Raw genomic sequence first — 25,803 nt, forward strand, 5'->3', positions numbered from 1 at the left:
ATCTGAAGGACGCGTACTTCCAGATCCCAATCCATCCGTCTTCAAGGAAGTACCTAAGATTCTACCTAGACAGCAAGATCTACCAGTTCAAGGTGCTGTGTTTCGGTCTCTCCACAGCCCCTCAGGTGTTCACCAGAGTATTCACCATCATCTCTTCGTGGGCCCACAGGATCGGCATCCGTCTCCTTCGTTATCTGGACGACTGGCTGATCCTAGCGGATTCGGAGGCAACCCTTCTTCGTCACTGAGAAAAACTCCTCGAAGTTTGCCAGGATCTAGGGATCATGGTAAATCTCGAGAAGTCCTCCCTGCAGCCCTCTCAGAAACTGGTACAATATATCTAGGCATGGTCATAGACACCAATCTCCACAAAGCCTTCCCATCAGACGAAAGGATAGCAAGGCTGAGGAAGGTCGCGAGACCTTTCCTCAATCGAGAAGAACTCCCAGCCCAATCGTGGCTTCGTCTCCTCGGCCACCTCTCCTCCCTGACCCGTCTCGTTCCCAACAGTCACCTCAGGATGAGATCCCTCCAGTGGCGACTCAAGTCCCGGTGGAGTCAAGGCCACGACTCCCCGGACACCTTGATCCCTATGGGACCTGCGGAACGGGCGTACCTCCGATGGTGGGTGGCAGACGAGAATCTACGAAAGGGAGTGGATGTTCTCGTCCCTTTCCCAGATTTGATGCTGTTCTCGGACGCATCAAACAAAGGGTGGGGGGCCCACGTTCTGAGCCAGAGGACCTCAGGCCTCTGGTCAGAGTCAGAAAAGTACCTTCATATAAACCTGCTAGAAATGAAGGCCGTGTTCCTGGCACTTCAGAAGTTCCACCAAGTCCTGGCGGGCCACTCTGTGGTGGTGATGAGCGACAACACCACGGTGATGGCTTATATCAACAAGCAGGGAGGTACCTTTTCGGAACAGCTATCCCATCTTGCAGTAGAGATCCTGAGATGGTCCGAAGTCCACTCGATTTCACTAGCGGCTCGCTTCATTCCAGGCAAAAGGAATGTGCTCGCCGACAGTCTGAGCAGGGCGACGCAGATAGTGAGTACCGAGTGGTCTTTGGATCCTCAGATAGCCAACAAAGTCCTGACTTTGTGGGGCTCCCCGACGGTGGATCTGTTCGCTACGGCGCTGAACACCAAGCTCCCACTGTACTGCTCCCCAGTCCCGGACCCCAAGGCTCTCTGGCAGGATGCCTTCCAACAACGGTGGGACAACGTCGATGTGTACGCCTTTCCCCTGTTCTGTCTGATGAGAAGGGTACTCAACAAGACCAGAACATCGGTCAATCTCTCAATGACCCTGATAGCTCCGCTATGGCATCATGCAGAATGGTTCCCAGACCTTCTGCAACTCCTCATGGAGATTCCGAGGGAGCTCCCTCCACGTCACGAGCTACTCAAACAACCACACTCCAACATCTATCATAAAGCCATAGCTTCGCTTCGACTTCACGCCTGGAGACTATCCAACATCTCCTCACAGAGAGATGATTTTTGCAACAAGTTGCGAACAGGATGTCTGGCCACCTACGCAAGTCATCCGCAGGAGTCTACCAGGCAAAGTGGCGAGTTTTCTGTGGTTGGTGTCGTGGAAGGGGTATCTCTCCCCTCGATGCCACTTTACCAGCAATAGCGGAGTTCCTCGTTTATCTGCGGGAGGAAATGCGCATTTCAGTCTCGACAGTGAAAGGCTATCGCTCAGCCTTAAGTCTTGCCTTCAGGCTTAAGGGAATGGACATCTCCTCCTCGCTGGAACTTTCCCTTCTCATACGGAGTTACGAACTTACCTGCCCTCAGTCGGAAGTGAGACCTCCTCCTTGGAACGTGGTTCGAGTTCTCAGGTCTCTTAAGAGACCTCCCTACGAACCATTACGCCAGGCTTCTGATCGCCACCTTACCTTGAAGACGGTTTTCCTGCTAGCTTTGGCCTCGGCCAAGCGAGTCAGTGATCTTCATGGTCTCTCGTACGACGTCGCCCATTCAAGGGGATGGGGGAAGGTAACATTCAGCATTGTCCTTGAGTTTGTTGCCAAGACTCAGAACCCGGGAGTGCCGGACCCAAGGTTCGACCCTTCCGGGTCTCGAGTCTCCGTTCTGTAACAGATGACCCAGACCATCTCCTACTGCGCCCAGTCAGGAGTCTGAGGATGTTTCTTAAAAGAACAGTTGCAATTCGCCCCCAGGTGCGAGCTTTGTTCGTGAGCACCGGGGAGACGAAGAGGAGGGTCACCAGAAATACCATCTCGGCCTGGATTCACAAGGTAATACATTTGGCCTTGAATCCTGACCCTCCTCCGTCACGTCGCCCTAGAGCGTATGACGTCGGGCGTGGCTACGTCCCTGGCCTTCAAGAAGAGCTTTTCAGTGACGCAGGTCCTTCAAGCTGGGGTGTGGAAGCGTCAGACCACCTTCACGGCCCACTACCTGCAAGATGTGACACACAGGAGGCTCGATACGTTTTCTATCGGCCCTGTGGTGGCTGCACAACAGCTGGTCTAACCTCAGGCTCCTTATTGGACAAGTAGCAGAAGGTTGGGGGCATTGTTACCCGGTTTTAGTCTGCGTGAATGAAAAGATCTGCCTGGCCCTTACTCTTTTCTTCATCCTCTCCTCCCTTGGAGAAAGCAGCATCCTGGGTTCCTTGCACAGCTGACCTCGAACCTCTGCAGGTAAGCCATGCTCCCTTGTGTTCCTAGTATTAAGATGTAATACTGCCATGTCCCCATACCCTGACGAGGTGGTATTGGGAGAGTCCTAGCCTAGATTTCCATCTGAAGAACTCCAGGTCAACTTCCTAGGATGAGTCACTTCTCACCTTCACACACAGCTTACGTAGGCCGCAGCAGTTTCACAACTGTCAGTGAGGAGCAAGGACCCCTTCCTCTTGAGTTCCTACAAACTAGGGTTCGGGGTCCCCGGGCAAGCCAAAGCCAGTATGGCAGGGTACTTACCACCCTTCCTAAGGGTTAAGTCACCCCATGTAAATAGCGTGGTTTGTATTTCAGTCACGGAACAAATGACAAATTCGTAGATAATTTGTATTTGTTCCGTAACCGAAATACAAACCACGCTATTTACAAAGGGTTATTACTTTTAGCGTAGCTGAAATGGCGAGCCATTAGAATTTAACGAGGGTGTATTACCCCCGCGCTAGTTAGCGGGGGGGTAGGGGAGTGGTAGCTAGCTACCCCTCCTCCCCCTCACACACAGGTGAATACTCACTTTCACTTTTGGCTCGGACTGTGACAGACGTCTCTGTCTTGGTCCTCGCTTGGCAGCCATTGTCTGTTTTGTCTTTACTTAATCGCTTACTTTTCTTTTACTCAATATATATGTAAACATGTTTTCATGTTTGTATATATATTTGAGTATAGAAATAAGTAAGTTTCCTTTTCAGATGTGTGTGTGTAGTGTACGATATCTACGTGGAGGCCTCGGCAGTTAGGCCACCACGGCCTAATTTTATGGGTTGCGATCGAGTTTGACTTCGGTCTTTCTCTCTCTCTCTCTCTCTTGAGGTCGTTCACCCTTTTACTATGTTTTACTACGCCCTTGTAGCTTCCTTCCCGTGTGGGTGGGGTTGCTACGCCGTACATTTTGTCTCAATTAGTTTATGAATCTAATTGTAGTTGTTAATTTTTCAGCTTGTAGAACGATTCCTTTCGGGGTTTTCGTTTTTTTCTTTAGTGTTCATTCATTTTTAAATTACATAATTACATAGTTACATAATTATAATTGTTATAATTCTGTTTTGGTTACAGCTCTCCTTCCGCGAGTGTAAGTGGTTGTGAGGGCACGTGCCTGTTGTGTAATTCTTGTTCCTTTTCCTCGGGATTCCTCTTCGGAGCCTTCCCGGGGGAATGAATGTGTACTAATATTATTTGTTTTATTTTTTTACAGTTACCGATCTAGTTCGTTTCTGTAATATAGCAACGGTGTGAGCTGTCTGGTTGAGTCCTGGGGATTCGGCTGTTGCTGCCTCCCCCCTTGTATTGTCGTCAGGGGCGTGTCTCCTACTGGTAGTACTCCCGTGTCGACGGACAGCTCTCCAGTTCATTTTAGAACAGTCAGGAGGCTTGCCTCCTTGGGCGGATAACTTTCCTTCCGAGGGAAGCTTTTTCCTGTCCAGGCTTGAGCTTTTCCTCTTTTGGGGGGTTCTTCTCTTGCCTTTTTTTCGTGCGACTATGCTCTTGGTGCTGAGCGGTCGCACCTGCAGTTTCGCTCAAGGGGCTGGGCAACTGCAGGAGCTCCTCTTCGGAGGATTGCACCTTTTAGGTCACTGGCTGACCAGTCTCTTCCACGAAGTGTTTCTCTTTCGTTCGCGAGAGAGTACACTCATAGAGACTCCTCTTCGGAGGTTTCTTCTGTTGCTGTTGCTGTTGGCCTCCCTCGCCGTAAGGCCCTCCGTCCGCCTCGTCGTAAGGGCCTCTCATCTCCCTATAAGGGTGCTTGAGGCGCCTTTTTGAATCTCCGTTTGCAGCCTACAACTTCTTTATCTCGTCTTCCGACGGGCAACGGTCTTCCCGACGGACAACGGTCTTCCCGACGGACAGCGGTCTTCCGACGGACATCAGTCTCCCGGCGGACAACGATCCCTTCGGGGCAAAGGGTTGCCCCCACGGGGGTTCTTCCCTTGCGTGTCAGGGTTTCCCTGCGCGCCCTTCTGTTCGTCAGCGCTCTCCTGTTCGTCAGCGCTTTCAAGATGATCTTCCCTGCGGTTCCTGTTACGTGCCCTGTGCGCCCACGTTCGCCCTCGCGATCTAGAACTTCGGTTCAGGTCGGGGTCAAGGACTCTTCTTCTTTGCGCAGGCTTCCACGCGTAGCCTTCTGCTCGTCAGCGATCATCAGCTCGTCAGCGATCATCAACTCGTCAGCGATCATCAGCTCGCCAGCGATCGTCAGCTCGTCAGCGATCATCAGCTCGCCAGCGATCTCCGGATCGCCCACGTGTGTTACAGCTGGCACGCCAACGTTCTCCAACACTTCTGAAGGAATATGGTTCGCCAGCTACTAGCTCAACTGCGGATGCTGATCGCCATCGCGCGACCCTCAACTGCAGATGCTGATCGCCATCGCGCGACCCTCAACTGCGGATGCTGATCGCCATCGCGCGACCCTCAACTGCGGATGCTGATCGCCATCGCGCGACCCTCAACTGCGGATGCTGATCGCCATCGCGCGACCCTCAACTGCGGATGCTGATCGCCATCGCGCGACCCTCAACTGCGGATGCTGATCGCCATCGCGCGACCCTCAACTGCGGATGCTGATCGCCATCGCGCGACCCTCAACTGCGGATGCTGATCGCCATCGCGCGACCCTCAACTGCGGATGCTGATCGCCATCGCGTGACCCTCAACTGCGGATGCTGCTCGCCATTGCACAACCCTGAACGATTGCCCGCTTACGCATGCTGCTCCTCATCGCACAACCCTGAACGATCGCCCTCTTGCGGATGCTGATCACCATCGCACCCTTTCACGCGATCATTCACCTGCGCATGCTGCTCGCCATCGCACAACCCTGCACGATTGCCCGCTTACGCATGCTGCTCCTCATCGCACAACCCTGAACGCTCGCCCTCTTGCGGATGCTGATCACCATCGCACCCTATCACGCGATCATTCACCTACACATGCTGCTCGCCATCGCTTACCGCCAGCGATCTTCTTCACCTACGCGGCAGCACGATCCCTCGCCGTCACGCCCATTCGCCTGCGCGCCCGCGCGATCGCTCGCCTGCGCGCCCGCGCGATCGCTCGCCTGCGCGCCCGCGCGATCGCTCGCCTGCGCGCCCGCGCGATCGTTCGCCTGCGCGCCCGCGCGATCGCTCGCCACCGCGATCGCTCGCCTGCGCGCCCGCGCGATCGCTCGCCTGCGCGCCCGCGCGATCGCTCGCCTGCGCGCCCGCGCGACCACTCGCCTGTGCGCCCGCGCGACCATTCGCCTTTGCGCGACCGTTCGCCCTCGCGCGACCATAGTTCGCGGCGAATTCCACAGCCGGTGGTAGCAGCAGGGACGCGTGCTCCTAGGCGGCACTCGGGATCACCTCCATCCAAGCACAGGTTGGTAGTGCAGGACGAAGACAGGTCAGTACAGCATTCTTCCCACCTTCTTTTCAGGCAGGAACCGCCGTGTCCTCTCCAAAGGATCGCCCGATCCCTTTCATCTTAGCGAGGATTTCGGACTCTGTGTCCTTGGAGCAGCAGACATGGTTTGATCCGCTGGCACGGGCGTTAATGAGGTTTATGAAACCAGCACTCACCGGCCAGGGTAACAAACCAGCGGCTGTCTCTCCTACGCTGAAGAGAAAGAGAGGAGTGGACTTCGTGGTGACTTCCCCCAGGGCGAAGTTGGTTCCCAAGAGGTCGGTCTCGAGGGTCCCCTCTCCTGCACGAGTACTCTCTCCTTCTCCCGCCCTGGAAGGATTTTTGGCGGGGGGGCTTTCCGTTGAAGATTTCTCCATCGGACAAGGGGTGACTGCTTACCTCTTCCTCTGGGAGCTTACCAGGTTCTTTCCCTCCTCGGTTACGGCCCGAGGTTTGGTTCAAGGAAGCTACAGGAAGATCAAGGGTACTTTCCTCCTCTCGAGCTCAGGCACCTTGGCCTTTCGTCGTTAAGTATCTACTTGCGGACAAGATCGATGTTGTACCATCTGGACGCACTGACTGAAGGCTTCCTTCGGGTGTCTCATCTGTGGAGGTCAACGACCTCAGACACCCTTCCATCCTTGAGAAGAGTTTTGTCTTTGCCCAAGGACAGAGACTTAAACATCTGCTGTGCGGAGTAAATCGACTTCCGGTTTCACTCCTCCAAGGCGCTTTCTTCCAGACTCTGCAGGGCTCCAGCTCCCTTTTCTTTCAACCACGTCGGCCTAAGTTATCGGCTACGACAATTGGGACAAGGTGTCCAATTGCAGTTTCCTCCTGTCAGGAACAGATGGCACGGGAGACTCCCCCGGGGGGGCATAGTCCTAAAAGGAGTTCACGAACTCTAGGATTGCAGGTTTTTTCGCTGGGAGGATGCTTAAGGTTACTCATCCGAATGACAGCTTCCCGATGCCCATTCCCGCACAATCTCTGTGAGTAGCCAAGGATATCGCGCCTGCCGTCTCTGTCAGCGAATTCAGTGTCTCTGAACCTCTATGCCATAGCATCAGCAGAGTTGCCCGGTTGGGCAGAATGATCCATACCTTAGGCGAAGGTCTTCCTTAGGATCATCGACGGCTTCACCCCCGGCCCCCTCAGTCGATCCTTTCTTGTAAGGAAGGATCTGAGAGGGGATGTCCATAGTCGACCTCTCAGCCCTGATCAAGTTTGTCGAACAAACTTCGGCCAGCGTAGACCAGCAGAATCGATCAGACTGGTAACGAGGCGACAGGACTCCTTTAACCCTGGATCGGAAGGACGGGTACTTTCAGTTTCCATTCCATCCATCTTCCAGGGTGCTCGTCGAATTCAGCCTAAACTGCAAGTATTCCTGCTTATGATGCAGTGTGGCTATCCCGCCGTGGCATAGCAGGTTTGTTTCCCCAGAAAACTCTCCCTGCCTTCCTCTTGGCCGCTCAGGTGCAGACTTCCGCCTCCTCTGCTGTTTGGAGGGCTGGTCAACTCCGGTAGGCTCGGGTTTCGACCTTCTTCAGCGCCGGGAAAAGCTTCCGAATGCTGACCATGAGTGTGGGCTCATGGTATTTTGCTTGGAGCCTTCTCTTCCTCTGCCTCAACATCTGGAGTATCTGGCCATGATATTGAGTCAACCGCCTTACCACGTTGGAAACCCCGCTTCTCGTCCGTCCAGCGAGGTTAAGCAACGTCGGTACTTGGATGGGTGACCACCTGGGGACGCCAGATTCTGTTACCACATCCTCCGAGCCTTCCTTTCGGTTCACCGTGGCAAGACTGAGGAGAGTCGCAGTACCTGTTCTCAGTCAAGCAGAGTTTTCAGCCCTACCTTGGAACGTTTCCTAGTTCTTCTTTCCTCATTGACCCGTTTATAGTCCGAACGGTCGCCTCAGGATAAGTTCCATGTGGGGCGATCCAAGTTCCGGTGGCTTCAGGCAATGTTTAACCGGACTCCCTGGCCCTATGGGACCAGCGGAACTATTAAACCTGCAATGGGTGTTGACCTATGGAGCCTCTTGATGGTAGTGGATATTCTCGTCCTTTCCCCACATTCTTGATGCGGTTCTCGGACTCGTCAAAGGAAAGGGGGGGGGGGGGGGGCATGTTCCGGTCCAGGCCTATGGTCAAGACCTGAAGGATACCTCTCCATCATTCAGGCAGGCTTAAGGGCCTTAGTCTGGCCCCTCTTCAGATCCTACCGCTCCTGCCAAGTCCCCCTGTTGAGCATCGACTTCATGCTAACCAGCAGGGGACGCATTTTCACACCTTCACATCTTGCAGTAGAGATATCGGGATGATTGAGATTCTCTCAATTCCACCATCGGCTCTCTCATTCCAGGCAGGGGAATGTGTCTCTCAGACTATCCGAGCAGAGCCTCATAGAGAGAGTGTACCTAGGGGTCTTTGACCTTGGGTAACCAGCAAGTGCTGGTCTGGGGGACCTGATCGCGACAGCTTGGAACCTCAAGCTTCCGCTAGTTTTCCCCCCAGTCTCAGACCCCGAGACTCTGGCAAGATGCATTCCGGTGATGGTGGGACAACTTCGACGCCTGCGTCTTCCCTCCTTTTTGTCTGCGGACAATGGGTCTCAACAAAACCAGGTTGTCTGTCAACCTTTCAATGGGAGAGCTCCACTGGGACTATGTGCAGAACGGTTTCTGGACCCTCTGCTTCCCCTGACGGAACTCCCGGGAGAGCTTCTCCCACGGCGCAGACTACTCAAGCAACCACACTGCGACATCTCTCCCGAACCGGGGCGTCGCTTCGGCTTCATGCCTGGAGACACTACGCTTCCTCCTCTAGAAGAGACAACCCGCTACAGTCGCGGTACGGAGGTCGCGTCATCTGCGATAGTCATCCACAGGGGTCTCCCAGGCAAAGTGAAGAGTCTAAGGTGGTTGGTGCCGTGGGAGATATACCTCTTCCCGTGAGGCCTCTTCTCCAGCAATAACGGTCTTATTGCCTTTCGGCGGGAGGAAACTCCTTTCTGCTCTTGGCAATGAAGCCTGTCGCTCAGCCTTTCCCTGACCTTCAGGCTTAAAGGAATAACTTTTTCCTGCCCGCTGGATCTATCCTCGCTCATGCGAAGCTACGATCGTCCCTGCCCTAGTCGGAGGAAGACCTCCAACTTGGAGCATGGCTCGGACTTTTAGTCCTTTAAGAGATCTTCTCAAGACCCTTTTACGACAGGCCTCGGATTGTATTCCGCCCTGGGTCTTCTGCTCACTCTGGCCACGGCCAGTGTGTAAGCAATCTTCTTGGTCTCTTACTACTCCCCCCCTTTCTAAGGAAGAGGGGAAGGCAACATTCAGGCTCGCTCCTGAGTTGTTGGCTAGACTCAGAATCTGAGGGTCCCGACCCTTCGGTCCGATTCATTCAAGATTTTAAGTCTCCATTCTGTGTCTGATGTCCCAAGACCTTCTCTTTCTTGCCAGTACAGGAATCGAGAGGTTAGCGCTGGGAACAGCTGCAGTTTGGCCTCAGTTGCAGCCGATTTGGGAACACAAGGAGGACATGGGGGGAGAGTCACCAGTATACCTCTTCAGCCCGGACTCAAGGACATTCATCTCGACCTGTCTTCAGACCCTCCCCCGTCACGTCGCCCTACAGCACGATGTTAAATACATCGCAACGTCCCTCGCCTTCGAGTAATACTACTCTGTGACGCAGGTGCTACAAGCTGGAGTCTGGAAGCGTCTGATGACCTTCGCAGCCCGCTTCCTGCAGGGCGTGACCCACAGGAATCTCGATACGTTTTCTATCGCTCTGTGGTGGCTACACAACAGCTGGTCTAACCTCAGGCTCCTTTTTGGACAGGTAGCAGAAGGTTGAGGGCATTGTTATCAGGTTTTAGTCTGCATGAACGAAAGAAGTATGTCTGACCCTTACTTCTTTCTTCATCATCCCCTCTACGGGGAAGCAGCATCCTGGTCTCTGCATAGCTGACCTCGAACCTCTGCAGGTAAACCATGCTTCCTTGTGTTCCGAGTATTGAGTCAATACTGTCGCGTCCCCCATACCCTGACGAGGTGGTATTGGGAACGTCTTAACCCAGAGTTCCTTCTGGAACTCCAGGTCAACTGCCTAAGACGGGTCACACTTCTTCCTTCACACACAAGCTTACGTAGGCCACATGGTTCCTTGCGGTGCAAGGAACTTGTGAGGTGCAGGGACTCCTTTTCTCGAGTGCGACTCACTCGGATTCTGAGTCCCCGGGTAAAGCCAAAGCCAGTATGGCTGGGGACTTTCCACCCTTCCTAAGGGATAAGTCACCCTTTGTAAATAGCGTGGTTTGTATTTCGGTTACGGAACAAATGACAAATTCGAAGATAATTTGTATTTTTCCTAACCATACAAACCTTAGCTATTTACACATATTTGCCCGCCAGCCCTGTCCCCCAAGACAAGTCCTACCTCTAAGTGAAAGTGAGTATTCACCTGTGTGTGAGGGGGAGGAGGGGTAGCTAGCTACCACTCCCCTACCCCCCCGCTAACTAGCGCGGGGGTAATACACCCTCGTTAAATTCTAATGGCTCGCCATTTCAGCTACGCTAAAAGTAATAACCCTTTGTAAATAGCTAAGGTTTGTATGGTTAGGAAAAATACAAATTATCTTCGAATTTGTCATTTTTCCTAACTATACAAACCTTAGCTATTTACACATATGTGCCCGCCAGCCCTGTCCCCCAAGATAAGTCCTACCTCTAAGTAAAGTGAAGCATTCACCGGTGTGTGTGAGGGGGGGAGGGGAGCTAGCTACCCCTCCCTACCCCCCGCTAACTAGCGGCGGGGTAGTAAACCCTCGTTAAAACTTTTATGGCTCGTCATTTAGCTACGCCGAAGTAATTACCCCATGTAAATAGCTAAGGTTTGTATAGTTAAGAAAAATACAAATTATCTACGAATTTGTCATGTTTCCACCCACTTCCTGTGGACCCATCACTTATTAAGTTAATTGTCTACAAATAAATGTTAAAATCAAATAAATAACGCAAACAACATGTAGATGCTCAGAGATGTGTACATTAGTTGGAGTTCATGCAAAACGAATGAGCGATGCTGGCCTCAAGAGCAGCTCCCAAGTGCTCGGTCATCTAGTGACAGCATCTGTAAGCGTGCTTTTATCTCAATTTTGTGCTTGTATCTATATGCAAAAATTTGCTCAGCAGCACCACAGGTTTGAAAGAGACACACTTGATCTTTTTAACCAACAGGTATCTGCAGCTGAGAATTAACAAGCAGGTATCTGCAGCTGAGAAGTCTTTAAGATCTAGTAGATCTTCTAAGTTGCCTTCTGCTCTATCAAAACAGGAAGTTCTATGTTGGCTCAGAGGCCCATCCCTGTCATTTGCCTATTGATCCAGTCGTGGCTCCTCTCAATCTAAGAGTTCTGAATTACAAACTTTCAAATGTCCCCTTTACTTTTCTAGTATCAAAGATGCAGAACATGCAGGTAGCTGCTATGTCTGCTTTTCAGGCCTGTTCCTGACTAGATCACTGGTCAAGAGCAATGTCCTTTTTTGCCATTTCAGAAAATATGAAGAATCCCAACATAAAGAAGCCGTTTGAAGAATAGGTGCGATCTGGAGCCAAGGCTTTGGAATCTTTACTTCACCAAACAGTTTCTATTTGGGGAGCTGTATTCTCAAAAAAAGGGATGCATTTCTAGCCAATTTCACTAAGCAACTGACTCCAAGAAATGCCCTTTTCCTCACAAATTCAAATGTAATTGACCATCCTACTCTTTAATCTACGGCAGTGGAGAAGTGTAAGAAAGCAAGCTACACCTACTTTTTAAGGAGAGCTGCAGCTTCTAGGTTTACACCACCTCAAAGTTCATAGAAATCCTCTCCTTTTAAACAGGTGTAACACCGTCACCTGTTAACTGAACCAGATAGCACGCAGGCTGTCAGGAAGCAGGATTAGAACCCTTCCTTTTGCAGCAAGGACCATTTCTCCAGATGCAAAGACAGAGACTATTGTGACTCCTGTTAGGGAGGCCGAATCCCCTGAGTCACCACCTGTAGGGGATCCCAACAAAGTTGATAAGACAAGTTGGCAGTTCTGGAGGGCCGATCCCTGAACAGTGGAGGTCCTACAATCAGGGTATCGGGTCCCATTCACAGAAAAGTTCCCAGGGTTTTTCAGCAACCTTTTCCTAAATGAGAAGCTGACATGCGGCTGGAGACCTGTCACAGACCTTTCCTACTTAAACTAGTTTGTGCTCCAAACACAGTTCAAAAGTGAGACCCCGAACAGTTTTTCAGGCCATCAGGAAGAATGACTTCATGACGACCATAGACCTGTATGATGCCTACTTTCAGGTTTACATCCATCACAGGTCCAGAAAGTACCTGAGACTCCCTTTTAGAGACAAGATCTACCATTTCAAGGTGTTGTGTTTTAGCCTATCCAAAGCCCCTCAAGTAAAGACTCTCAGCATAAGCTCACACTATAGGTACCAGCTTTTCTAGGTGTCTGGACAATTGGCTTCTCCTAGTGGATTCAAAGTCAAAACTTTACCCCACTGAGATCTTTTTGACTTTTGCTAAGGGTTGGGCATCCAACTGAATCTTGAGAAGTCCAGTCTCATGCCTCACAGTCACCTCTGTTATCTAGGTATGGATTTTTATTTGGGCCGAGTCAGAGAGCATCCATCTTCAGACAGAGTACTAAGACTCAGGCAAGTGGCAGCTCCCTTCCTCAAAAGGGAAGCTCTTCCAGCTCACTCTTGGCAGAAACTCTTAGGCTATTTCACTTCCCTAAAGAAGTTAGTTCCCTTCGGAAGGATGCATCTTTACTTACTGCAGTAGACACTAAAGGATCAGTGGTCAGTTTTCAGACCCTCCTGCAGCCCTAGTGGAGATCCCCCTCCGGAGTTTTTTTTTCTTCACAGATGCTTCTCGCCATTACAGGGAGCTCACCTATGGGAAGAGTAAATTTCACGGATATGTTCACAAGACCTTTCATATCAACTAGCCTATCTAGAAAAGAAAGCGGTATACCTAGTGTTGCTCCACTTTTCAGAAACATTCGAAAGGGCCACTCAGTTGTGTTGACAAGCGATAACTCAACTGTAGTGACCTACATCTACAAACAGGGAGGCTCAGTATCCCACCCGTTATGCCAACTTGCAGTGGGGATTCAACACTGGTCACATATATACTCAAGGTCTCCTTTCCACCTGATTTATACCTGGAAAAGAGGAATATGATAGCAGACAACCTGAGCTAACTGTGGACGACTATTGGTTCAGAGTGGTCTTTGCTTCCTCAAGTAGCAAAAAGTTTTTAGACTTTGTGGGGTTCTCCAATGTTGGACTTGTTTATCACTCATCTCAACAAAAAACTCACGGTGTATTGCTTTCTAGTCCCAGATCCAGCAGCAGCAATGGAGGATGCTTTCCAACACCAGTATGACAGGAATGATTTTTATGCCCTTCCCCCATTTTGCCTGATTCACCAGGAATTCAACAAAATAAGGGAGTCAGAAAATGTGAGATTAATGCTAGTAGTGCCATGTTGGCCCCATGTGGAGTGGTACCCATACCTTCTGGATCTTCTCGTGGAAGTTCCAAGAGAACTTCTAACGTGGTTAAACCTATGACAGCCTCCCATGAAAAAGTTTCACGGCCCATTGCAGTGCCTTTCTTTTTATGGATGGAGGTTTTCCAGCTTCTCCTCCGTAAGAGAGGCTTTTCAAGACCAATTGTAAAACATTTTTTGGGATACCACTGTAAGTCCTACAGCGGTCTACTCAGGTTTGTATAGTTAGGAAAAATGACTTAAAAAAAATTTTTCCTTTTTCAATATTAATCTTACCCGATAATCATGTAGCTGTCAACTCTGTTGCCGACAGAAATCTACGGTCGGGATACGCCAGCGATCGCTATACAGGTGGGGGTGAACACCACAGCGCCATCTGTGGTCAGGTACTCCAGTACTTCTTGTCAACACTACCTCAATTTTTCCTCTGTCGTGCCTCCGGCTAGACCTACATGGATACGCTGTTGATTCTGGAGTTTTTGCTCACGATTTGGTGATGTATTTGCTCTAGAGTTTAGCTTTCTCTATTCAGGAAGTTTTATCATTAGCTTAGCTAGCTTTTGGAATTAATTTGATTAATTATAGTGACGAAGAGAGTATGAACTCTCTTTCACTTTTAAATGGCCGACCCTTCCCTTAGACGGAAGTGTTGGTGTCTAAGAGAGTATAGACTCTCTTTCTTAATTTTGCTTAACAAAAGTTATAGATTTATTTTATATCTCTCCGCCTTTTATAGGCCTCTTCGATTAACTTCCTTTTATTATAAACTTATTAAAATTAATTTTTATATTTGTTTATATTCGACCTTTCCTAATAGTAGGCGGTCTTTTCTTGGTACCGAAGTTAATTAACATTGAGCCCGTCATTTCGTTTTTACCTGTTAACATATTATGCTATTTTAATGTTTTTGAAAGAATTTCTTTGATAGTCTCGTACTGTTTTCAAAGTTGAACTAACGTTTTGTTTTGTCTCTGCAGTTGTTGACGTTCAGAACGTTCAACTTGCGCTCTATCGTTACGATAGAGAGAGAATTTTCACGGTGTCACGTTGCAGTAAGAGTAAACCGATTCTAGCGTTTTGTTCATTCTTTCTTAGCTTAATGGTTTTAATTCTAATAAAGGAACTTTTTATTTGGGAAATCTTTCAGTTTTTTTCCTTTAACAATAATATGTTTTAACGATATATATGATTGGGCTCATCTCTCAGGTTCTAAGTCAAGAGAGAGAGAGAGAGAGAGATAGAGACGGAGGGAGAGAGAGGAGGATAAACGTTTCGTTCAAGCGAGTAACGTTGTTATCGTTTTTGCTCTTCTCCCTAGTCTCTTTAGGGGAAGAAGGTAAACGTTTCTAGAGTTTTATTCTTGTTCTCAAGCTTTATGCGGTGAGAGATTTTAAACGTAGTTTATTTGATCTAGTGTTTAGTCTCTTTCCAGCCACTGAATTATTTATCTTTCATTATATTTTTCTGTTACATTGTAATTCTGTTTTCGCAATTACTAACTTTTAAGGAAGGATAGAATTGCGTGTTTCAGGTACAAACCACTTAAAGTTTCGAGTTCAGTGAAATAAGTGCAAACAGAAAATCAAAAGTGATAAAGTGATAAGCGCAAAGTGTTACAGTGTTGCGTTCGAGGGTTCGTCTGTTCGTGCCAGTTGTTCGCCTAGTCTGGGACCTCTTACAAGCTCCCAAGCCCAGGGGAGAAGTAATGTCGAAGGACTTATGGGTTCAGCAGGCCTTGATCGACGAACAGACGTTTCCCTCCGTGGTTTCGGGTGTATCTACACACGTTGCCGACGTGATCACCCCACCCACACAAAGACGAGAGAGCCCTTTTATTCCTCGTCTGCGGAAGAGGTTTCTCGCAGAAACCATGGACCAAATCTTGCAGCTTTTAAGTGCAAGTCGGTCCCTTCCGCGCAAGTCCAACTCCTAGGTGTAGCCATTAGCACTGGGTCAGTTCGGACTTGCTGCAGTACGACAACTGCACACCTCCCAGAGAGGCAAGGTGGTATCGCAACAGGCAGTAGCTCCGTCTGTTGCCGCACCAGCTGTTTTAGACCCTCAGTCTCAACGGACAGTAGCTCCGTTTGTTGTTGTCTTTCTTAAACTCTAGTGGTCTATGCTGCAGACAATGCAGTCTCAGCTTGCGGTGTTGATGCAGGAGTTTCAGGCAGAGAAGGTTAACACACCTCCTCCTGCGAGCGCTCCTCCACCTCTACGCAGTCCAGCCTGCCAGACGTATGATGTTGAGGTTCCTCAAGCTACCTCCATGCGTGAGCTGCCGCATTGGGAGTTGCCAGATACCAGCTCTGTGCAGCAACCTCCACTTTCCTTGAGGCAGGAGCCTCTTGCCACGCGGCAACCTCCTCAACACTTGAGGCACGAGCCTTATGCTTTGCAGCAACCTCCTCTACCCTTGAGGTAGGAGCCTCATGCGTTGCGACTACCTCCTCCATCCTCGAGGCAACAACCTCTTGCGGTGCGACAACCTCCACCATCCTCGAGGCAGCAACCTCAACTCCACCTCTGCGCAGTCCACCCTGCCAGACGTATGATGTTGAGGTTCCTCAACCTACCTCCACGCGTGAGCTGCCGCATTGGGAGTTGCCAGATACCAACGCTATGCAGCAACCTCTTGCGTTGCGGCAACCTCCACCATCCTTGAGGCAGCAACCTCAACTCTTGCGGCAGCCACCTCCACTCTTGAGGCAAGAACCTCAACTCTTGAGGCAAGAGCCTCAACTCTTGAGGAACCTCATGCTATGAGGCAGCCGCCTCAACGCATGCAGCAACCGCATTCTTCACAGCATGAGCCTCTCTCTGCGCAGCTACCTCCTCAACCCTTGAGGCAGACGCAACTCTTGAGGCAGGAACCTCACAGGAGCCTCATGCTATGCGGCATCCTCCTCTAACCATGAGGCAGGAGCCTCATGCTATGCGGCATCCTCCTCAACCCATGAGGCAGGAGCCTCATGCTATGCGACATCCTCCTCTACCCATGAGGCAGCCTCATGCTATGCGGCATCCTCCTCAACCCATGAGGCAGGAGCCTCATGCTATGCGGCATCCTCCTCAACCCATGAGGCAGGAGTCTCATGCTATGAGGAGCCTCATGCTATGCGGCATCCTCCTCAAACCATGAGGCAGGAGCCTCATGCTATGCGGCAACCGCCTCAACCCATGAGGCAGGAGCCTCATACTATGCGGCATCCTCCTCAACGCATGCGGCATAAGCCTCTTCCCTTGCAGCTTGAGCCTCATCCCATGCAGCATGAGCCTCATACCATGCAGCATGAGCCTCATCCCATGCAGCATGAGCCTCATCCCATGCAGCATAAGCCGCACGCCATGCAACATGCTCTGCTTACCTTACAGCATGCTCTGCATACAGCATGCTCTGCATACCTTACCGCATGCTTCTCAGTCACACATCTTTGGTTGTTGCCAACTCACTAGACTGTCAAGCAGTTTCATAACGTTGCCTTCTAGTCTGCTGCTTTTGCACCAGTGAAACCCTCACTGAGAGAACTTAGCTTTTCTCGGATATGGTTCCTGTAGATGAGAAAGTGCTATTCTCCCTCCTTCTGGTATTCCCTTGAGGACTCTGTCATTTGGAGAGGAGCCTTTAGCTGCGTAGCCTCCTATGGACTTTTATTTAAGCATAACATGCTTCCAGGGAAGGTAATGGTTCCACTTCAGTCGCTAACCCCGTCTGTTACCACACCTGCTCCCATAGACCTTGAGCTGTGTTGCAAGACATGCAGTCCAAGCTTAGTCCTTGTTAGAGGATTTTTTGTTTACGGAGTCAGTGTGTCACTGGGAAGACGTTCAACAACTAGCAGAAGTGACTTGTTGTGACGCAGTGCGGCAACCTCAGCAACCCGATAAGGAGTTGTCTGTACGACCCAGACAGTCTAGACAGCTTCGGGTTGTCACTGTACTTCCTCGCTTCCCCATGGTTGACAGTTCACAGACTGTGCAGCAGTACCATGATCTTGTGTCCGGCTCCGTCAGACGACTAGCTTTTAAGAGCTCCCACAAGTCGTCGCTGTCTGGAGATTCTCAGATGGACTATGGATCTGACCAAGGAACTGGGCCTCCTGGTCAATTTTGAGGAGTCCCAGCTCGTCCCATCCCAGACCATTGTCTACCTGGGTATGGATCTTCAGAGTCGAGCTTTTCGGGCTTTTCCGTCGGCCCCAAAGATCTACTAAGCCCTAGTTTGCATCCAGAGCATGCTGAGAAGGAACCGATGCTCAGTCAGGTAGTGGATGAGTCTAACAGGGACACTTTCATCGCTGGCCCTGTTCATCGAGTTAGGGAGACCCCACCTCCGCCCCCTTCAGTATCATCTAGCGGCTCACTGGATAAAGGACATGACGCTAGAGACGATCTCAGTTCCTGTTTCCGAAGAGAGGAGGTCTACTCTCACGTGGTGAAAGAACAGCTTTCTTCTCAAGGAAGTCTACCTTTGGCTGTTCAGAAACCCGACCGCCGTCTCTTCTCTGACGCATCAGACACGGGCTGGGGTGCGACTTTGGACGGACAGGAATGCTCGGGAACATGGAATCAGGAGCTAAGGACACTTCACATCTTTTGCAAGGAGCTGTTGGCGGTTCATCTGGCCTTGATAAACTTCAAGTCCCTCCAGCTTAACAAGGTGGTGGAGGTGGACTCTGACAACACCACAGCCTTGGCTTACATCTCCAAGCAGGGAGGGACTCATTCGTGGAAGTTGTTCTAGATCGCAAGGGACCTCCTCATCTGGTTAAAAGATCGAAAGCTCACGCTGGTAACGAGGTTCATTCAGGGCGATATGAATGTCATGGCAGATCGCCTTAGCCGGAAGGGTCAGGTCATCCCCACAGAGTGGACCCTTCACAAGAATGTTTGCAGCAGACTTTGGGCCCTGTGGGGTCAGCCAACCATAGATCTGTTCGCTACCTCGATAACCTAGAGGCTCCCGTTGTATTGTTCTCCGATTCCAGACCCAGCAGCAGTTCACGTGGATGCTTTTCTGCTGGATTGGTCCCATCTCGACCTGTATGCATTCCCGCCGTTCAAGATTGTCAACAGGGTACTTCAGAAGTTCGCCTCTCGCAAAGGGACACGGCTGACGTTGGTTGGCTCCGCTCTGGCCCGCGAGAGAATGGTTCATAGAGGTACTGCAATGGCTGGTCGACATTCCCAGGACTCTTCCTCTAGGAGTGGACCTTCTACGTCTACCTCACGTAAAGAAGGTACATCCAAACCTCCACGCTCTTCGTCTGACTGCCTTCAGTCTTTCGGAAGACTCTCAAGAGCTAGGGGCTTTTCGAAGGAGGCAGCCAGAGCGATTGCCAGAGCAAGGAGGACATCCACTCTCAGAGTCTATCAGTCTAAAGGGGAAGTCTTCCGAAGCTGGTACAAGGCCAATGCAGTTTCCTCATCCAGTACCACTGTAACCCAGATTGCTGACTTCCTGTTACATCTAAGGAACGTAAGATCCCTTTCAGCTCCTACGATTAAGGGTTACAGAAGTATGTTGGCAGCGGTTTTCCGCCACAGAGGCTTGGATCTTTCCACCAACAAAGATCTACAGGACATCCTTAGGTCTTTTAAGACCTCAAAGGAACGTCGGTTGTCCACTCCAGGCTGGAATCTAGACGTGGTCCTAAGGTTCCTTATGTCATCAAGATTTGAACCTCTCCAATCAGCCTCTTTTAAGGACCTCACATTGAAAACTCTTTTCCTCGTGTGCTTGACAACAGCTAAAAGAGTAAGTGAGATCCACGCCTTCAGCAGGAACATAGTTTTCACATCTGAAACGGCTACATGTTCCTTGCAGCTCGGTTTTTTGCTAAAACGAGCTTCCTTCACGTCCTTGGCCTAAGTCGTTCGAGATCCCAAGCCTGTCCAACTTGGTGGGGGACGAACTGGAGAGAGTACTTTGCCCAGTTAGAGCTCTTAGGTACTATCTAAAAAGGTCATAACCTTTACGAGGACAATCAGAAGCCTTTTGGTGTGCTATCAAGAAGCCTTCTCTTCCAAGGTCTAAGAACTCAGTTTCTTACCTATTCAGGCTCCTGATTAGGGAAGCACATTCTCATCTGAAGGAAGAAGACCTTGCTTTGCTGAAGGTAAGGACACATGAAGTGAGAGCTGTGGCTACTTCAGTGGCCCTCAACCAGAACCGTTCTCTGCAGAGTGTTATGGATGCAACCTATTGGAGAAGCAAGTCAGTGTTCGCATCATTCTATCTCAAAGATGTTCAGTCTCTTTACGAGAACTGCTACACCCTGGGACCATTCGTAGCAACGAATGCAGTAGTAGGCGGGGGCTCAGCCACTACATTCCCATAATCCCGTAACCTTTTTAACCTTTCTCTTGAATACTTTTTATGGGTTGTACGGTCGGCTAAGAAGCCTTCCACATCCTTGTTGATTTGGCGGGTGGTCAATTCTTTCTTGAGAAGCGCCGAGGTTAAAGGTTGTGATGAGGTCCTTTAGTATGGGTTGCAGCCCTTTATACTTCAGCACCTAAGAGTCGTTCAGCATCCTAAGAGGACCGCTACGCTCAGTAAGGAAGACGTACTTAATATAGGCAGAGTAATGGTTCAAGTCGTCTTCCTTACCAGGTACTTATTTATTTTATGTTATTTTTGAATAACTAATAAAATAAAATACGGGATACTTAGCTTCTTTGTTAACATATATGCTGGTCTCCACCCACCACCCTGGGTGTGAATCAGCTACATGATTATCGGGTAAGATTAATATTGAAAAATGTTATTTTCATTAGTAAAATAAATTTTTGAATATACTTACCCGATAATCATGATTTAATTGACCCACCCTTCCTCCCCATAGAGAACCAGTGGACCGAGGAAAAAATTGAGGTGGTGTTGACAAGAAGTACTGGAGTACCTGACCACAGATGGCGCTGTGGTGTTCACCCCCACCTGTATAGCGATCGCTGGCGTATCCCGACCGTAGATTTCTGTCGGCAACAGAGTTGACAGCTACATGATTATCGGGTAAGTATATTCAAAAATTTATTTTACTAATGAAAATAACATTTTTCACTGCATTGAATATAGCATAAAATTTTTTAACCAAATTTAATTTAGTTTTTTTAGATATGACCATTTACTATTACTTGAAATTTTTCAGCATGTTTTGGGAAACGGCAACTACTAGCTTTCATGGGATTCCTTGGTTTTGCAAATGTGTATGCTATGAGAGTTAATTTATCAGTAGCAATTGTTGCTATGGTAAATAACACAGCAATACCTCATGCAAACAAGTCTGTTTCTGAAGAATGTCAGTACCCAGGTGATAATTCTACACAAACTGAGGTTAGTTGGATTAATTTTTAAACACATAAAATTCATCATTTTCTAAGCTTTAGTTAGTAATATAGCTTGTGGACTTCTTGACTTGTGGCTTGTTTTTGTCTTAAGGGCGATGTTTTTTTTAGTAATATTAGTGTCATTTGCTCAATGACTTAGTGAATTATTCTGGCAAGTACTCGTAAGGAACGATAATTTTTTCTTGCGGTGTATTATTTGTCAATTATAATCCCATTTTCTTCATTTCTTGTTTATTTATAACTGTATGAATCCCCTACTGGAGGTAGCAGCAGTAGGGGATTCAGCATTATGAAGCTTCATCTGTGGTGGATAATGTGGGAGGGTGGGCTGTGGCACCCTAGCAGTACCAGCTGAACTTGGTTGAGTCCCTTGTTAGGCTGGAGGAACGTAGAGAGTAGAGGTCCCCTTTTTTGTTTTGTTTCTTTTGTTGATGTCGGCTACCCCCCAAAATTTGGGGAAGTGCCTTGGTATATGTATGTATGTATGTACAATTTTGTGCTTCATTATACAAGTCTAATGAAATTAACTATGATTCTGAATGCAGACTAACTGACAAAAATTTAATGGTCATGATAAAATTTATTATTTCAATGCTTACCTTGTAATCACCATGCTAAAATCATGGAAGCCAGTGGCCTCAATATTTTAGCTTGTCACTGCTAAAGGTCCAAGTCCCCACCATAAAATCTCAAAAGCAAGGAACTTGGTTTGTACACCCCTAGATATCAATTCGTGCAATGTAAGTTAAAGGCGAGAGAAAATTGTTAACTACCCTATTTTGACAGTTTTGAACCATGCATGCAGCTCAAAAATGAAAAAAAGAGCCTGCATTTAATGTAGTAAGGGTAAGAAAAGCAAACTGCGTAAGACATTGCACTTGATAAGCCATCCAGAAAGACATACTCTAAATGTCTTGCTATAAGTCGAATGCTACATGTCCAAGGATCCCAATATTGAGATCAGCCTAGTATGATGAGATATCGAGTAGAAGATAAAACTATAAAAAAGGAATAAAAAAGCATTAAACGAATTATAATAAATAGCAATGTAAAATACATAAACTGAGAAACAATATTTATGTCACCCTGCTCAACATAAATACGGATTTGCATCACGCTTTGAACTTTGAAAGTAAAAAAATTCCACTATTTAATTAAAAAGATCATCCCACAATTTATTCACAGCCAAAATAATACTTATAGAACAGTATGCATTATTGAGTCTTACAAAAAAAAAGACAAGACTGTTAGAAAATTAGATGATCAGATGCTTACCTTGTATAGTACTATACGGTGGATGTTATAATCTGGGAAGGTCTGAAAGTAAAGGATGATCAGAATTAGGAAAAAATATAAAAATGGAGACTTAAGTAAATGATGGTGCCAGATATGAATGCTAAAGAGTATACAGATCAGGAATAAGGACTTTAATAGATAGAAAGTTTTTGTCCAACCATTCAAGATGAGGGTCCTCTGCTTAAAATTAGATAGATCAATACAATACAGTATTATAACATGATAGAATAAAAGAATTTTAAAAATTTTCTCAGAATAAAAGAATTAAACAATTTTCTCAGGATAGACAGGTCCCAAAGATCTTGATAGACTAACTAAAATTAACATTGAAGAAGACTAACTAGATGTGTTTTTCAAAATTCTATTTGTTATCAAGAATGACACACAGAATTTTAAATAAGCCACCTTTAGTTAAAGAAAATTGTAAATGGAGAGCTGGGTGAAGAGGATTCAAAGTTCTTGGCTTACTAAGTCATACTTTGATTAATGTTAAGGTTTAAGTTCATCTCCCCTAATTTGAATCATACTTTCTGTTAAGAAGTAAAGAAACCAATAGACTACATTCAAGAGATGAGCTTTATGCAAAAAGAACTAGTAAATTTTATATGATAAAAAAATGCAAATTAAGTAATACAGATGCAAAAGTGTTTTATTGTTTTCATTTGCAGGACGGAGAATTTGTTTGGGATGAAGGCGAGCAGGGACTAATTCTAGGGTCCTTCTTCTATGGCTATGTTTTAACAAATTTTCTTGGTGGTCGTCTAGGGGAACTTATTGGTGGAAAAATTGTGTTTGCAGTAGGAGTGTTAGTCACATCAATTTTAACACTTCTCACTCCAGTGGTTGCTTACACAAACATCACACCACTAATTGTTGCTCTTCGTGTTCTTGAAGGATTAGGAGAGGTAAGTCTTTTGAATTGCTTTTCAAACAAAAAATTATTTCTATTTAAAAATAATGTAGTGTGTGTTCTTATTGCACTTATGAAATTTTAAGATGTGATTTTCCATTGTGTAGCAAAAGAAAACTGTATATTGAAAATATAATTAACTAAAAGGTAATAAACGCCATGAAAATTATTGAAATTATACTATGATGTAATTATTTCCCTAGATCTAACCAGAAACTAATTTACTATTAGTTACCTTCATTAAGCCCTCTATCATCAAGGATTATTTTATTTAGTTCACTTGACATACAGTATACAGTACAATAGTCAGTAGTTACTTTTTTATTGACTCCATATTTGTGATGACTTTGCCATTCTTTTTGGTGATTTTAGTGGATTGTTCTTGTAGGGTTGTCACAAGTGCATCTTGTGTTTAGTGATTTACCTTCTACCCTTGATGTCATGTTGATTAGCGACTTTAGTGAAATAAAGATGTGATAAATCTTTCATTTTGGAGCAGTGTTCTATGGATGTCATTGTAAGTCAAAAGGAATTTAGGTAATATTTTTGTAGTTAGTGGGCAACATATATTATTGCCTATTATTAGAATTAGCCTAATGTCACTTCCCTTGGTATGAGATTGGTCGATAAATCCTACTTCAATGTAGCTCTGTATCTATTTCTCCATGTTTAAATCTGATTATATGTACAGTTCGTAGTAGGTTAGCCAAGCCACCAGCCACCCATTGAAATTTTGTTTCAAATAATAAATAATATTTGTATTTATTTGTTATAATGAAAATTTCTTCAACTTTTTATTCCAATTTTCAGTTTCTTTCTATTGTTATTACTTAGTTATGCTATGATAAGTAAACAAAATATGTAGGTTGACAGTCATTGCTCAGCGTAAAAAATTTATGATATTTTACGAATCACCATTTATCACCACCAATGAATTGTATATCAAAATCATTGATGTAGCAAGAAAGATCAGCTATTTATACATAAATTTCATATAAAGGCATCTACATAATATACCAAAATAAAATTTTTAGCAAAATTTTCATTGTTTTCTTTGCGTTTTACAAGGATATTCTGCTTACAACACTAAAAAAATCAATAATTTCTTGACATAATGCAGTAAACCAGAAGTTCACATCCTTTATAGCTAGGCAGTAACAAGGCTCAGACAAAACATTTTCTGCAGGTGTGTAAATCTTACCCTTGACCAAAAGTTATGAGGCTGACCACAATTTACTCACGCCCGGGATCACCAAAGGGTTAAAAACACTTTAAATTATCCTTTAGAAAATAGTTTTAGATATTAAGTATCTTAGCTTAAAAGGCTTCCGCTTGTAAAATATACTAATAAGTACATATATCAATTATCCCTTTAAATGGTAGCAGATCTGGAGAATTATATGTATATCTCTTTCCAGGGAGTGACTTTTCCTGCTATGAACTCCTTAATGGCAAGATGGATTCCTCCCTTGGAACGAAGCAAAATGAGTGCTTTTGTGTATGCAGGTGCAGTATTTTATAATCCATTTTCTATATCTAACATGTATTTAATATTTCTAATAATTGTTTAAAAAACCCTTACAGTATCAGGTTAGTGAGAGAACTAAACAAGAATGAAGGCTCGTCAATTGAGGAAGAGTGATAAGCAAAACCTAAATGAGTAGCAAAGGTGTTTGGTGGCTCAACGGAGTGTTAGCAAACAAAAGAGTATTGGAGATCATCTATTGCATGAAATGCAGGTTATGAGTCAGAATTGGCTTTCTGCATAAGGTTTACAGATCTGGTGGCAACTGGAATGCTTGTGTACACATTCAGATTACCAGGCTTATAGGGGACATGAAATATCAGAAATAGTATTGAGGGAACCTGAAAATTGTACACTTGTTATATTATCAATAATTTTCTTCAGACTTAATGTCTTACAATATACACTAACCCTTCGATTTTCCTGATTTAATTTTGTCAGATATCTGAGGCCCAGACAAATGGCTAGTCAAGTTTGGTAATCAATAAAGTTGTCACTTGTTATTACCTGTGTACATGAACTGTATATTAAGTCATGTTCTGTATGAAACATGAATGTATTTATGGCATACATATGAGTGCAAGTAGACAGTGTGTTGTAAAAACTCTGTGATGTGGTAATTGATATTGATGATTATCTGACCAAGTTAAAAGCCCCAGGTTGAGTAATTTCCTCAGATTGCCGTGATTCTCCAACTCTTAAAATTTCCAGGAAGTTTCTTTCTCCTATTAGTCTGGGACAATGAGGTTTGAGTGTATTAGCTTGAAACAAAGTTAAAACTAAGAGTAGAGATTGAGAGTATGGAAAGAAGATAGAAATGTGGTAAGAATAAGGGGAAAGCAGAAGAGAGGGCGATGTGAAAGGAAGCTACAGAGCATGAAACAGGGCCACAAGTCAGTACCCAACAAGCTTTTTTTATGTATTGTATGGCACAGGTAAGAGTACTAGACAAAATGTTGCAAGATGTCTGCATTGGGATAATTGACTTTGACAGTTATTGGACAGATTAAGACAAACAAGAACTCAAAATCACTCAGTGTCAAGGGA

General features: G+C 46.7%; 1 protein-coding gene across 2 annotated transcripts in view; it reads left to right on the forward strand.

The window, feature by feature from the left end:
• LOC137657611 (putative inorganic phosphate cotransporter) overlaps positions 1 to 25,803 on the forward strand; it is a 90,036-nt gene that overhangs the window by 8,773 nt on the left and 55,460 nt on the right. For both annotated transcript variants that reach the window (XM_068391980.1, XM_068391974.1), the window contains 3 exons: positions 20,827 to 21,011; positions 22,990 to 23,226; positions 24,650 to 24,737. In XM_068391980.1, coding sequence (XP_068248081.1) covers positions 20,827 to 21,011; positions 22,990 to 23,226; positions 24,650 to 24,737 — 510 coding nt within the window. The remainder of the gene's footprint in view (positions 1 to 20,826; positions 21,012 to 22,989; positions 23,227 to 24,649; positions 24,738 to 25,803) is intronic.

The sequence above is a fragment of the Palaemon carinicauda genome, chromosome 1, assembly GCF_036898095.1.
Source record: "Palaemon carinicauda isolate YSFRI2023 chromosome 1, ASM3689809v2, whole genome shotgun sequence".
Taxonomy (NCBI): domain Eukaryota; kingdom Metazoa; phylum Arthropoda; class Malacostraca; order Decapoda; family Palaemonidae; genus Palaemon; species Palaemon carinicauda.